Genomic DNA, 12,708 nt, shown 5'->3' with positions numbered 1-12,708 from the left:
GTACTTAATATATCGCTCGTTTGCTGCAATAATCACACAATTCAAAATAAGCAAATTTTCCAGACGCAAGTATTCAATATTGTTAGTTATTGTAATAATATTGTGAAGCAATACACTTACTGCCGTCTCGTGTCAACTTTTGGCAGATCAGGTATGTCGTCCTATTAGTAAAAAGGGAAGTGAGAATTGTTCGTTTTGATCCAATAAGTCATACAGATATTTTTTTAATGTTTGATTTATGTCATTATTGCAGGAAACGAACGATATATAAGAACGTAACAGATTTTCTTTCAAAAGAAAGACAACGTTCCCGAATAACTTGACAATATGTATTAGAAAAACACCTACTACCATCATTATTAGCGAACAATATTGCTTATACAATGATGGAGAACTTAACTAGCAAAAGATTGTACCCATGATGCCTGGTTGGGAAACAGATGCATTTGCCTCTCAACTAACTAACTAACCATCACGCAGTTTCACCGCAGGGGTAGGCAAAGAGGATGGACCGCAAAACATCTCAGTCTTGGCACACACTCCTTGCCTCATTCACATTCATACATCAACTCATACATACTCTTCTATTCTTCTGACTCTTGACATGACCTACTTGATTCACTTGATCGTACCATGCAAGCAACCGCAAATGATGTGAAACTTTCGCAGTTGCTTCGTGGCTCGGTTCGTGTTTCAGTTCTCAAATGTACAAGTACCATTTTTAATTTAAATTAAACCAAGTTTAATTTAAATTAACATTACAGGTAAGTGTTATTTTTAATTAAACTTATCTTATTAGGGCTTACTTTTTAAGAGGAATCTTAATGGTACTAGTGCATTTGCGAACTGAAACGCATATTATGTAAAAATAACAAAGCAACCGCAAATGGCGCGACACTTTTGCAGTTGCTTCGTACCTTTCCCGTAATTCGTGGCTCAGTACATGTTTCGGTTTGCAAATGTACAAGTACCATTAAGATACCTCTTGAAGCATAAGCTTTAATACGATAGGTTTAGTCAAAAATAACATTACAGGTGGGTAAGTATTTGTTGTCATCCATGAAATTGTGCAAGCAAGCAAAATATCTCTAAAGAAAGATTGCGCGTTTAAGAAAGTGGAATCGGAGAATAAATAAAAAAATCAATTGAAAGACCTACGAACATTCTAGATGCGAAATATCTGATAAAACTATTGGTGCTTGTGACCTGGCACCGCAAATGTGAACATTTGGTAACTGAGTATAAACGTCAAACAAACTAATACCTTTTTGTGAAAGATCAACATTAATATGGACTTATACAGAGTTTTCCAATAAGAGGTGTTATTTTGATATTCAATCGTAAAAGATCAATGGTTTCGTTGCTTGTGTGGCACGTAGCGCCGTCTTGTTGAAAGTAAACGTTGTCCAGATCAATGCCATCCAATTCCGGCCATAAAAAATCATTAATCATCTCTCGATAGCGCAATCCATTATTATTATTATTAAATAAATTAATCCATTCACCATAGCTGTTGCTCCAGCCTCATTTTCGAAAAAGTAAGGTCCAATGACTCCGCTGGACCATAAACCGCACCAAACAGTCACACGTTGAGGATAGAGAGGCTTTTCAACAATAACTGTTGGGTTTTCCGAGCCCCAGATGCGACAATTTTGCTTGTTGACGAAGCCACCGAGGTGGAAATGGGCATCATCACTCAAGACGATTTGCATTTGATTCACTCAAGTGAATTTTAATAATTTCAATGCGTTGTTGAAGCGTGTATCGTTCCATTTTTATTAATGGCATAGTTTCTACTTGTCAAATGTCAAAAAATGACAGCTTCAAAAGTAACATCTACCGAAATAGCGGGCTATTCAAAATAACACCTCTTATTGGAAAACCCTGTATTATCAATGGATTTTATGGATCTGAACACAGACTTCAGGTGAAAAAACTGTGTTTGTCTGACCGGTATTCAATGGAAAGTGCTCTGAAGTATTACTTGTGTTATTAATCCCCTTGAATCTTATGCACAGCCTGAATACATGCATAATGACCTACATTTGAACAGATCAATAGAATCTAATGTCTCTTAAAGTTTTGGTAATCTTTTAGGATAACTGAACACGCTTGATACGAATATTTTATTTAAAATAATACTTCGATTCAACTTAATTACTATAAAAGACAACTATTTACGTCGAGGGAGATGGAAAATACTACAAAGTTCCATTTTTTGTCAATGAAAGTTTCAAAATTTCATGCGTTTTGACAGCTCAACCATGTTGTTTTTTTTAATGTCATTTTATTGATTGTGGACAGCAATACTATGGTTGTTTCGGAGAAATTGAACCACCCTTCAAATTTCAATGTTAACTTTCCAGTTCTGTGAAAGATTTTTTCAAGTTCTGTTATTATTTCAGTTCTGTCAAGCAACCAGCCTTTAATGATATAATAACAGAACTTGAATAGGACTTTCACAGAACCCGAAAATGAATGTTGAAATTTGATGAATTGTTCAAATTCTCTGAAACAACTCATCCTAAAAGTTTACCAAATTCATAATCATGTGCCACGCCAGCCAAATCAAAAAATAACATCACTTGAATGCTATCGTTTGTGGTTCAGTTTTAAATGAAGTGTCTAGTGACCTAGTTACATGAGAATGTCAAAATAAAATCACAAAATACACACATTTATGTATGAATAAAATTAAATTAGGACAATAAATTGATTTAACAAAGTTAAAAAATAAACAAATCAAATTATTATCATAATTACCTAATGGGTCGGCTATTTCTTTCTCGTTTAGCTCAGCCAGGATCTCTGGGGAACGCAGGCTGACTGTGACTCTTTTATTTTCATCATCGAACTTAACGATTATATATTCAACTTCATCGCCCCACATCAACGTGTCTCCTTGTCGATCCCGAAGCCTTTTGTACAAGTTGATGAACTGATTAACACCGTGCTTCCTCACATGTTCCGCTAAAGCTTTGGTCTCCTCCCACGACAATGGACTTCCTTCGGTTAAAAGACCCATTTTTTAATTTTTGAGGATGGATCAAAAAATGATGTCAATTTATTCCAATTTTAAATAAGATTCGGTACAAAGCGAATTTCTTGAAAGTGAAGAAAGGATATTTAAATTTTAGATTAATATATTTTAAATAACCTTGTTTTTCGCTTAAGACACTTGAAGACACTTACAAAACGTTTAAAACACTTCTTCTTACTTATTATAACACTTATAGGTTATGTCAATAACTTTAATTATATTATTTTAATAATACTGCTGACACCTGTAAAACGAAAGGAATTAATTAATTGATGTGTTGAAACAGTTATAAAAACCATTATCCTATGGCGTTGTGACACTATTTTCGAAGCGGCTCAATAGTTTACTTTCATTTCAATTTGCAAAAAAACTAGATTTATTATGCAAGTTGACTTACGAATTAAATTTTCATCTTAGTAGAATTTAACACTAGTAAAAAAACTTGTTTAATTGAGTATGTACGACATTGCACGGTGATAAATTGATTGAGTTCTTCATTGAATTGCAATTAAAATTTTCCGAACAGAATTGCGAACCGCGCCACCGACTTCCTATTCCGTGAATGAAAAAGTCTTGAGACGGAGCGTGTTTTAATACTGATTATAAACGTCTAAAGATAGCGCAGTCATCCACTCGCGGTGTAATGTTGCGCAATAATTAAGTGTAAATAATAATGTACGATGACATTGTAATTTTTAAATATTCTCGAAAGGCCTACGGCGTTCAAACTGGCACCCACAAAAATCGGCCACAATCGACCAACTGACAGCTACGGTTGGGTATCAAGCGTATCAAGTCTAAAGTGTCTTATCATTTAGTTCAACATTGATTGAAGATGTGACAATGCTTAAGACCTTCTGGCCATGCTCTCGTAAATAAAATTAGCGGTACCGAAAACCTGTTTCCGTCACTGATGTTTAGAATAAATATAAAAAAACAGTACAACAAAAAAAATCATCTACCATATCAGTCATTTCATAATTTATAACTTATAATACCATGGAAAAATCAAAAATGACATAATTCAGAATTTAGAGGTGAGCATATGTAGCGAGATAATATACATTTTTTCGAAGTGATCGATAATCGATTTTTCAAATACTATCGATAATCGATCATTTATAGAAGAACAGTATTTCCATAAATAAACAACAGTATTTCTGTACTACTCCAGTGTATTATAAACAATCTTTTGAAAGCCAAACACGAAATATTTCCCATATTTCCATTCAACTCATATTATGTTGGTACTTGATGGTACTTGAACATTTATCGGAATCAAATAGATGTCAATTTTTATTTGATAAGACCCCGATTGTAGCTATTGCTCTCTACGATGAACGCGGAGTAAACTGTCTTAGGGCCCGGTATATCAGTTGATTTTAAGCTCGGCTTTGTCGAAATGTCAAGCTAAGCGCGGCCCGTTATATAGCCAGTCCGTATCCTCGCTATGTGCGACATTCCTTGGGCAAATTTAAGCCCTGGTAAGCCGCAGAATAGTTCCGACTTTAGACACGGAGGCGCTAACAGAAACAAATGTCAAATACGACATATGCCCGGTATATCGGTTGATTTAAACCTTGGCTTGGTTGGAATCATAAATAAACCACTCACGTTGGAATGTCGAGCTTAGCGCGGCTCAGAGCATAACCAACATATAGGTCGAAAGCCTAGATATCAGCAATATTACACGTATTGTCTATGATTTTATTAGAGGAAAGAACTTGATTTTCTCTGTTGCGTGAGTGTACGAAGTTGATTTATGAGTGATACATTTGTGCTCCCTACTGTCATCGGGATATCGAGAGCTTTCAAAATGTCAAATAAGGCGGTATTTTTTGCGAGTTGGTTTTTTGATAAAAATACCCACTTCAACCAGCATGGTGCTATAAGCAAGGATACTAATTTTAAAGAGTATTTGTTTGCTGTATTAATGAAATTATGACAAAAAAAACACTGTCCGGACGTTGAAAAATTCCTCGTATAATACCTTTCCATACTATTTGAATATTTTAGCTTGATTATCAATGAATAACATCAACATTTTCCATCGCTCAATGAATGTAACAGTCCATACTGATAAAATTATGCATTTTACAAATATTTCGGTGAGATTGGAGTACGTAATTATTTTCGTAAAGGTCATATTTGATATTTGTTACTGCTAGGGCCTCGATGTCTAAAAGAACAACAATTCTGCGGCTGACTTAAGCGGCCAAGACTTAAATGAATTATTAGTAACGATGCATTCATCCCGTAAAATATATTTAATTACAACAATATCTATATCAACTAATCTAAAGCTCAGCAATATTTTACCGTTCTTCAAAAATTGTATATTTGAAATTATTGTATAAAAAAAAAATCTTGTTTCTTTCAAAAAATTAGTTCTTGAATCTTCATCATTTTACTTTTTATTTTTTTCCAGGGGAGAGAGGTTTATATGTATTATTTTGTGTGGACTATCTTATTTTTCAAGGTGACTCTAGCATGGCCGTTTTTAAAACGTTCCAACGACAACGAGAACTTCATACCTGTTTGCAACGGAAAACTTTGTAGCGCGTCATGTTCTATGGATAGACGCTTTTGAATTCCATAGAATTATCAAATTTTCGAAAGCGAAATTTGGCCGAAAACAAATTGTAACTGATTTTGTCGCGCGAGGGTGTCTGATGTGTATTTTTAATAATAAGCTATGTTTGTGTTATTACAATCGTGTGTGCGTGAGAAAATAAAGTGTGTACGTTTGGTGTTTTATCCCAGTGTTTCATAATTTGAATATTATGGATAGTGAAGTGAAGGATTGACAAATCCTAAGTTGATGTAACGAAAAAGTGTAAAATTATCAAGATGGACGAAGCTACCGACGGCTCTCAGCAGCCGAATTCGGTGCTGTCTAGTGGACCCTGTGATGATTTATCTAATAGCGATGGTAAGTCCTTTCTTCTATATTCTACAATAGGCCCCTAGGCCGCGTGATTTGGACGATTTTAGCCGAGATGCTTTCATTGTCAATGTCATTTTTTGCATGCTTCTTATTTCGCGATAAAAACACATTATTGTTTGTGTTATTGGGACCTGTTGCTAAAAACTACTTGTCGGTTAAAAAGTTAGCCAAATTAACGCGAATTAACATTTTTAGTATCACTAATGGCATTCAGGCTACCTTTATTGTGGTTCTCATCAGATGTAGCTATTAATACACTCTCTAAATGTATTCGTTGAATACACAAAACTCGATGCAGCATTCCGTTTTATTTTTTATTTAAAACAAGAATATTAAAACACGTAAATAATCTGATACTTCTAAATTCCGAATTATTGTTTGTTGATATAATTAGTTACGACCTGTGGAGGCAGATCGCAATTATTATCATACTATTAGAAATTTTAGATATTATAATTTATCAGCTTAGCGAACAGTTTTTTTTTTGTGTAAATAAATTATTTATTACACTTCACATCTTGTTAAAGTCATGTGATATTGAGTCGATGGCATTTTCATAAGACATTCATCTCTTTAGAAGTTCATGTAGACCTTAGATTCTTGTCGTGTATTCTTTATTGAAAAGTTACCAATTGAATAAATTGTATAGGACAATCAGTTGTAGTGTGGGCATCATCTTCATCGAAAGTTTACCGTCCACGGACAGAAGATGAAGGTCTTCCTATGTAAATGTAGTATCTATTCATTCTATGGTTAGTATATACCGTAACGTCATTCGAGTATCTTGCATTTTCTTTTTAAAATTTAAATTAATTTAAGAACAACTTGATTCTTTTATGAACATTCTTCCAAAACGTGTGTAGATTTATTATTTATTTAAATTAGCGACAATCTATCAAATAGAAGTCTCAACAATTAGTACTGTTTTCAACTTTTCAATTCAAATGTAAAATGTTCCTTTCAATGCAAAATGATTTATCTTTATAAACACAATGCAATATGTTACTCGTCTAGTATGCTATCTAACTCAAGGCTTGTTGTATTAAATAGTAAATTTCCTCATATTTATATATAAACATGCACACAATCTTGAAATAAATATCACCCTTAGAGCAAATGAGGCCCCTAGAAACAAAGACGGAAGTGTCCACTTTGTTAAATTGTTGGCAATCTAAAAAAAACGTTTAATCAGTCCGTTATTCATCAATATGCAAGGAAATTTTAATAATATGATAGTAAACCGGTTTAAGAATACTATTTTAAATCATCTATGTATCTAAATGCCCCAGTTTCTTTAAAAAATTAATTTTTTTGATGGACACTTCCGTTTTTGTTTCAATCATTTTGACCATTTTGGACACTTGCTGTTTTGTTTCACAAACAGTTGGAAACTGCCGGTTTTGATGTAAATGACAATTTCAAAGATGTTGCAGTCAATGTAAGAAAACAATATTTTTAGGAAGATTTTTTTTTATTGAAAAAGTTGCAGTTGAGTTCCTCTTGAAGATATTATTGAAAGTTGATAGGTCACTTCTATCTTAGAAATTTTCATAAATTCTGGATAACAGAAAATAGATTTAAAAAAGGTAAAATAGATTTAATTAAAGGTAAAAATAGATTTAAAGAAAAGTTAACTAAATTATAAAATAATACAAAAATTAACTAAATCATTAATAAGTCTGACACGATTTCTGCCGATTCCTCATTACATTCTATGTGAACATAATCATCTTCTTCTTCTTGAGGTACAAGAGAAGTAGTTGGACATAATTTCGAGTAGAAATTCAATTCGGGAATATTTCTCCAGTCACCGCCAAAGTGGATATTTAGCAGTTTTGCAACATCTCGTAATTTTAAAGGATTAACCGAAATTTGATTAGCCTCAATTAAACTGGGATTTATCATATTTGCAGGTAAACACGTTGGAGAATATCTGTGAATAATATTAAAACGATTAGTTACTATTATTTAGTAGACATCTCCCCTTACTTGATTAATTGTGAAAAAAAATTGTGAACAAATTCAGATAAATCTAAAAATGTCATATTTTGACATTTGCCTACAACATGATGACGGTTTACCTTTTTTTCTTGGCGATGTTTGCCTTCCATTTATGCGGTTGTTTGACACGTTTTCTCACTGATTCCGGTGGCAATATATCGGGGAAAGTTTCCATTCTTGGAATATTTGACGTCCACTAACAATAAATGGTTATTTCCACAAAAAATAACAACTTTTCACTACACGATTCACTCACGCTTCCGCATGAGTTTGTATGAATTCAAGTACGGCCGCCATTATGAATAAAGGCTCCTGATTGGCTATTTGAAAAACTGCCGCTTTTGTTTCGGAAGGAGGTGGACACTGCCGTATTTGTTACAACAACAAAACTTTAAAGCCAAAATACTATGGTTTAATGACAATTATATTAAAATCAGATATATTCTCGAGATAGAATGAACCTTTCTCTATAAAACTGCATATTCAACTCATTTTTGACGTTTGGTGGACACTTCCGTCTTTGTTTCTAGGGGCCTCAAATAATGTGCCATAATAATTAATCACATTTTTTAAATAAGGTATGCTTTTTCAATCACGCGGCTTGTAGACAAATGTAGATTAAAATATTAATGAAATGTGTTGTTTCAATAAGAAAATTTGTTGGTCACATATTATAGTTTTTTAGTGTCAGAAATGTTTAATTAAGTTTAGGGAAGATAACTGATTCAAATATAATCCATCAAGCATGTTTATAAATAAATTAAATACAATATTTAGTATGTGGAGTATATTTAAAATTGGATATCATACTTAATGACATAATAATATTAACGTTAAAGCGTACAATGGAAAAAGCTATATGTTTTGTACACCTGATAGAGTAAGTCAATCTATATTATCCTTGTTCATTGAACAACTTATTTATCTACTTTTTTGTATTTCTTGGGTATTAACAATGTAACAATTTCTAGACATTTTTGTTTTATTGAGTTTTATTTTCCAATGTACATTCTTTACTTAAATTTTGTTTACTTTGCTACACGTTTCGACACAACCGTGTCATTAATTAGCTTTAAGATTGCTAGTTAACGACACGGTTGTGTCGAAACCGGTAGCAAAAAAAAAATAACAAATTTACATTGGAAAATAATACTCCATAAAACAAAAATATACTTATCTACGTTCAAACCACAGACATAGGAATTAATAGACGAGAAGCTAATGGCGAGGGGTAAAATCAACTGTTGAAGAACGAAGGGAGTAAGGCTGACTGTGATTCGTCAATAAATCAATCTGACAGTAAATAGGCATCTCGCATTATAATATCACCATTTAGTTCTTAAAAGTAAAATCTGCTTTTGAATGAATAGACATTTTTACATGGGAGCGCAAATTACTCGCCACGTTATGAACTAATTTGCGAAGTCCAAATTCGGCAAAGTAAGGCAGCTTCTATTTTCAGAGTCGTAGTTAGTTTCAGAGTATTTAGTTAAGACACTTTTACAAATGTCTCATAATTTACTTACCCCAGTAAACAACGATGAGCACACTTGAGAATCGCTACATTGTGATGTGGTAGTATATGTTTCTAAAACTGATCCATATAATACGGTGTGAATAAGCTTAAAATAAAGTAAAATAATGCTTACTTATGGAATGTAATACGACAATTGGGTTTATTCTCTTTTTCACATCTATTTTTACAAGTTTTCATATCACAAGTCAACATTTTGCCGTTTTATTTCGTAAAATGAACCGATGATGCCTCGACCATAGTTCGCACAAGAATGATGACGTCACGTTTTCAAATTTCACTTGAGGCCATATGCGAGCCCAGCCGGCTCAATGGAACCGGTATGGGGAGTGGGGATAATACGCTTTTAATCACTTAGGGCAGGTCTACTAATATTCATATGTCTATGGTTCAAACATAGTTTTGATCATTATCATTAGGAACTTTGCAGTTGGACATTGGTAGAAATTGAATCAAAGTGTGACTATTTAATAACCACTTGATTATTTGTTGAAGCCTTCAATATAATAATGAGTAATAGTTGATAATGTTTTATCCTCTTCTAGGCGATATCTTGTCACATACTTAATTTTGTCAAGATATTAATGAAATCTTCTGCTTAATCATGGAATCCTCATCATGACTAAGATTGTGTTATTGAGCCCTCACAATAAAGAAGAAATATTCAATCTGAACAATATTAGGTTATAAAAATTTTACATTACATTTTTGTAATTAAATTCTTCATTCTTCAAGGAATTCTAATCAGAATGCTTATATTACAGATAAAATAATAGATGATATTGTTATTTCTAATTTTGAAACCTTTAATTCATGGTGGAATTCCATTTTAATACATTGATTTATTATGGATTAAAACATAAAAAGTCACATTATGTAATAGTGTATTACACATCAGAAGAGTACCACTGGATGAAAGATTTTGACACCTTCGAGTTAGGGGAATATTGTTTTATTTTTAAAAGGGAAGATAGATGAGTTAGTGGGAAGCCAAATAAGGATGCGGGTAATTTCTTTTTTGAATGAATTTTTGCACTGATCACTTTGTTGATCAAATCTGTCAACTCTGAATCGAATGCCAACTATATTACCACACTTCAAGCAGGCTAAAATAGGGTCCTGTTCGAGAAATTTGACTTTTATATTTAAAAATATATTTTTTTGATTTCTTTTTTACATCGTAGTATATAATCTAAATGAAACAGAACAAGACACAGACAAATAAAAAGATAATGGAATGGTTAGAGGCATTGTTCCGGTCCTGGGTTTGATTCCCAGTTGAGACCGTTACCTCTTTATTTTTCTGTGTCTTGCTTCGTTAAGACTTATTAGTAATGTTCTTTATTTGCACTTCGCCGGGTTTTGTGCCTAATCTGCCACGAATATAGTCATGATGCACTGTCGTTTTGTTTGAATAATTTTTGAATTTGTTTAATGAGTTTATGATGTTATTAAATATATTTACGAAGGAATTGTATTGATTTATTTTTTATTTAATTTGATCGCATTTTAATAATATTACTTAACTTTTAGCAAATTATACACTTTATCAGTAATGGAATGCTGATTTATCTGATATAATATTTTTCACACTTTCCATTTAATCTTATCGATTTTATATAATAAAAATTTATATCTAAAATAATAAAAGACATAAAATTGGAAGTGATTTTGTAGTAAAAATTCTATTCAGATATATTTTCTTTCCGTTTTTTGTTTCTGACTAACGGTGACTTAAAATACATTTTCCTGCAGCTGTAAAGACGTTTTCACAGGACATAAAGAAAGTCACAACACTGACCGAAATAGGTTTTTTTAGGCCTGCGGGACTAATTTGTCAATGTCATGCCGATTAAATCTATCTTGTTAAATTTAATCGATTCAGTTTTAATTCGCGTTATTGCATTTTGACATTGTATTTATCTACATAGTTGCACATTATGGGTTTAACTACCCAGCTCTTTCGAAATACCTACCGTTTTTCTCAAAAATATGAAAATTATGGAACAGAAAATTTAGAGACGCTATTCAAAAAATCTATTTCCTTATACACAATAATTGAATAGCTTAGAACAAACGAATATGGATTTTTTGACTTATTTTTAGAAAGTTACATGATAATGATAAATCTTCTCATCTCATGATGGAAATGACGTCCAAGATGAAAATGGTTTCTTTAACAGGTTTCTGCTTTAGAGTTAAATTGTTACTTTTTATTACCAGTTCTCCCGTCTCTTCTTCATGTGAATTAATTAATAATGTAACGTTTTACAACAGTAGTAGATGCGGTTACGTATGTTTAACGGAACCATCTCTTCGCACGCGATACCTTTACCTAAGTACCTCGCCTTACCAGGTAATCAGGTAGTCAGGTACTGAGTGACTCACCAAGATTAAATACCTCCTGTACTTGTACTAAACTTGTACTCCGTCTGTGTGGCGCTACAAAGCTGTATGACCTTCTCACTCCTGGAAACCCGGGAGCAATGCGATGCAATTAACATTTATTACAAACACTACGATTTTTACTGCTCTGATGATGATTGTATATTATTTTTATAATCGTTTTACCAAAATAGACTAACTGAATGTTGTAGAAATGAGATCCCTGAGGAGTATGTGTGGTAAACCATGTATGATCGTGTGAGAAATGTGGAGATCCGCAAAGAGTGCAAGGCTGATGTAAGCTTTATGACTAGGATTAAGAAAGGGATGCTTAGATGGTTTGAATTAGCGAAGAAAAGAGTGCAAGAAGAATATATGACGCAAATGCGAATGGTAGTAGAAGTCGGAGACGCCCGAGGAAGACATGGCACGATCAAGTGAATTAGATACTTTAGTCGGGCCATGTCAAGAGTCAGAATAATAGAAGATTATGCATGAGACGATGTATAAATGTGAATGAGACAAGAAGTGTGTGCCAAGACCGAGTTGTTTGGCGGTCCGTCCTCTCTGCCTACCCCTGTGGAGAAACGGCGTGATGGTTAGTTAGTTAATACCAAAATAAATCTGATTTATTTTTACTATGACTTTGAACCTGTTAGAATGTTTAAACTGTAGCTTTAAAATCTTGAAAAGGTGTTTATATTCTATTCAAGTTCTGTTATTATTTCAGTTTTGTGAAACAAATGGACAATGATGATATAATAACAGAAAATGAATAGAACCTTCACAGAACTTGAAAAT

The 12,708-nt window shown here is 32.9% G+C and overlaps 2 protein-coding genes across 3 annotated transcripts in view; one reads left to right on the top strand and one right to left on the bottom strand.

The window, feature by feature from the left end:
- The window catches only part of Gclc (glutamate--cysteine ligase), a 33,867-nt gene extending 30,078 nt beyond the window's left edge, over positions 1-3,789 (bottom strand). Inside the window, exons 1-2 of one of the 2 annotated variants that reach the window (XM_089647122.1) lie at positions 3,438-3,789; positions 2,764-3,284 (exon numbers count right to left, since the gene is read on the bottom strand). In XM_089647122.1, coding sequence (XP_089503248.1) covers positions 2,764-3,025 — 262 coding nt within the window. In that variant the 5' untranslated portion in view covers positions 3,026-3,284; positions 3,438-3,789. The remainder of the gene's footprint in view (positions 1-2,763; positions 3,285-3,437) is intronic. The other variant, XM_089647123.1, reaches the window with a different exon arrangement.
- Positions 3,790-5,681: 1,892 nt separating this feature from the next.
- pbl (epithelial cell transforming 2 pebble) overlaps positions 5,682-12,708 on the top strand; it is a 138,184-nt gene continuing 131,157 nt past the window's right edge. The window contains exon 1 of the mRNA XM_089647560.1: positions 5,682-5,972. Within this exon, the coding sequence (XP_089503686.1) occupies positions 5,891-5,972 (82 nt within the window). The 5' untranslated portion in view covers positions 5,682-5,890. The remainder of the gene's footprint in view (positions 5,973-12,708) is intronic.

This window comes from Hesperophylax consimilis, chromosome 26, assembly GCF_061612785.1.
Source record: "Hesperophylax consimilis isolate HC1 chromosome 26, BYU_Hcon_1.0, whole genome shotgun sequence".
NCBI lineage: Eukaryota > Metazoa > Arthropoda > Insecta > Trichoptera > Limnephilidae > Hesperophylax > Hesperophylax consimilis.
Note: the sequence above shows the minus strand (reverse complement) of the source record. Positions and strands in the feature narration are given on the sequence as shown.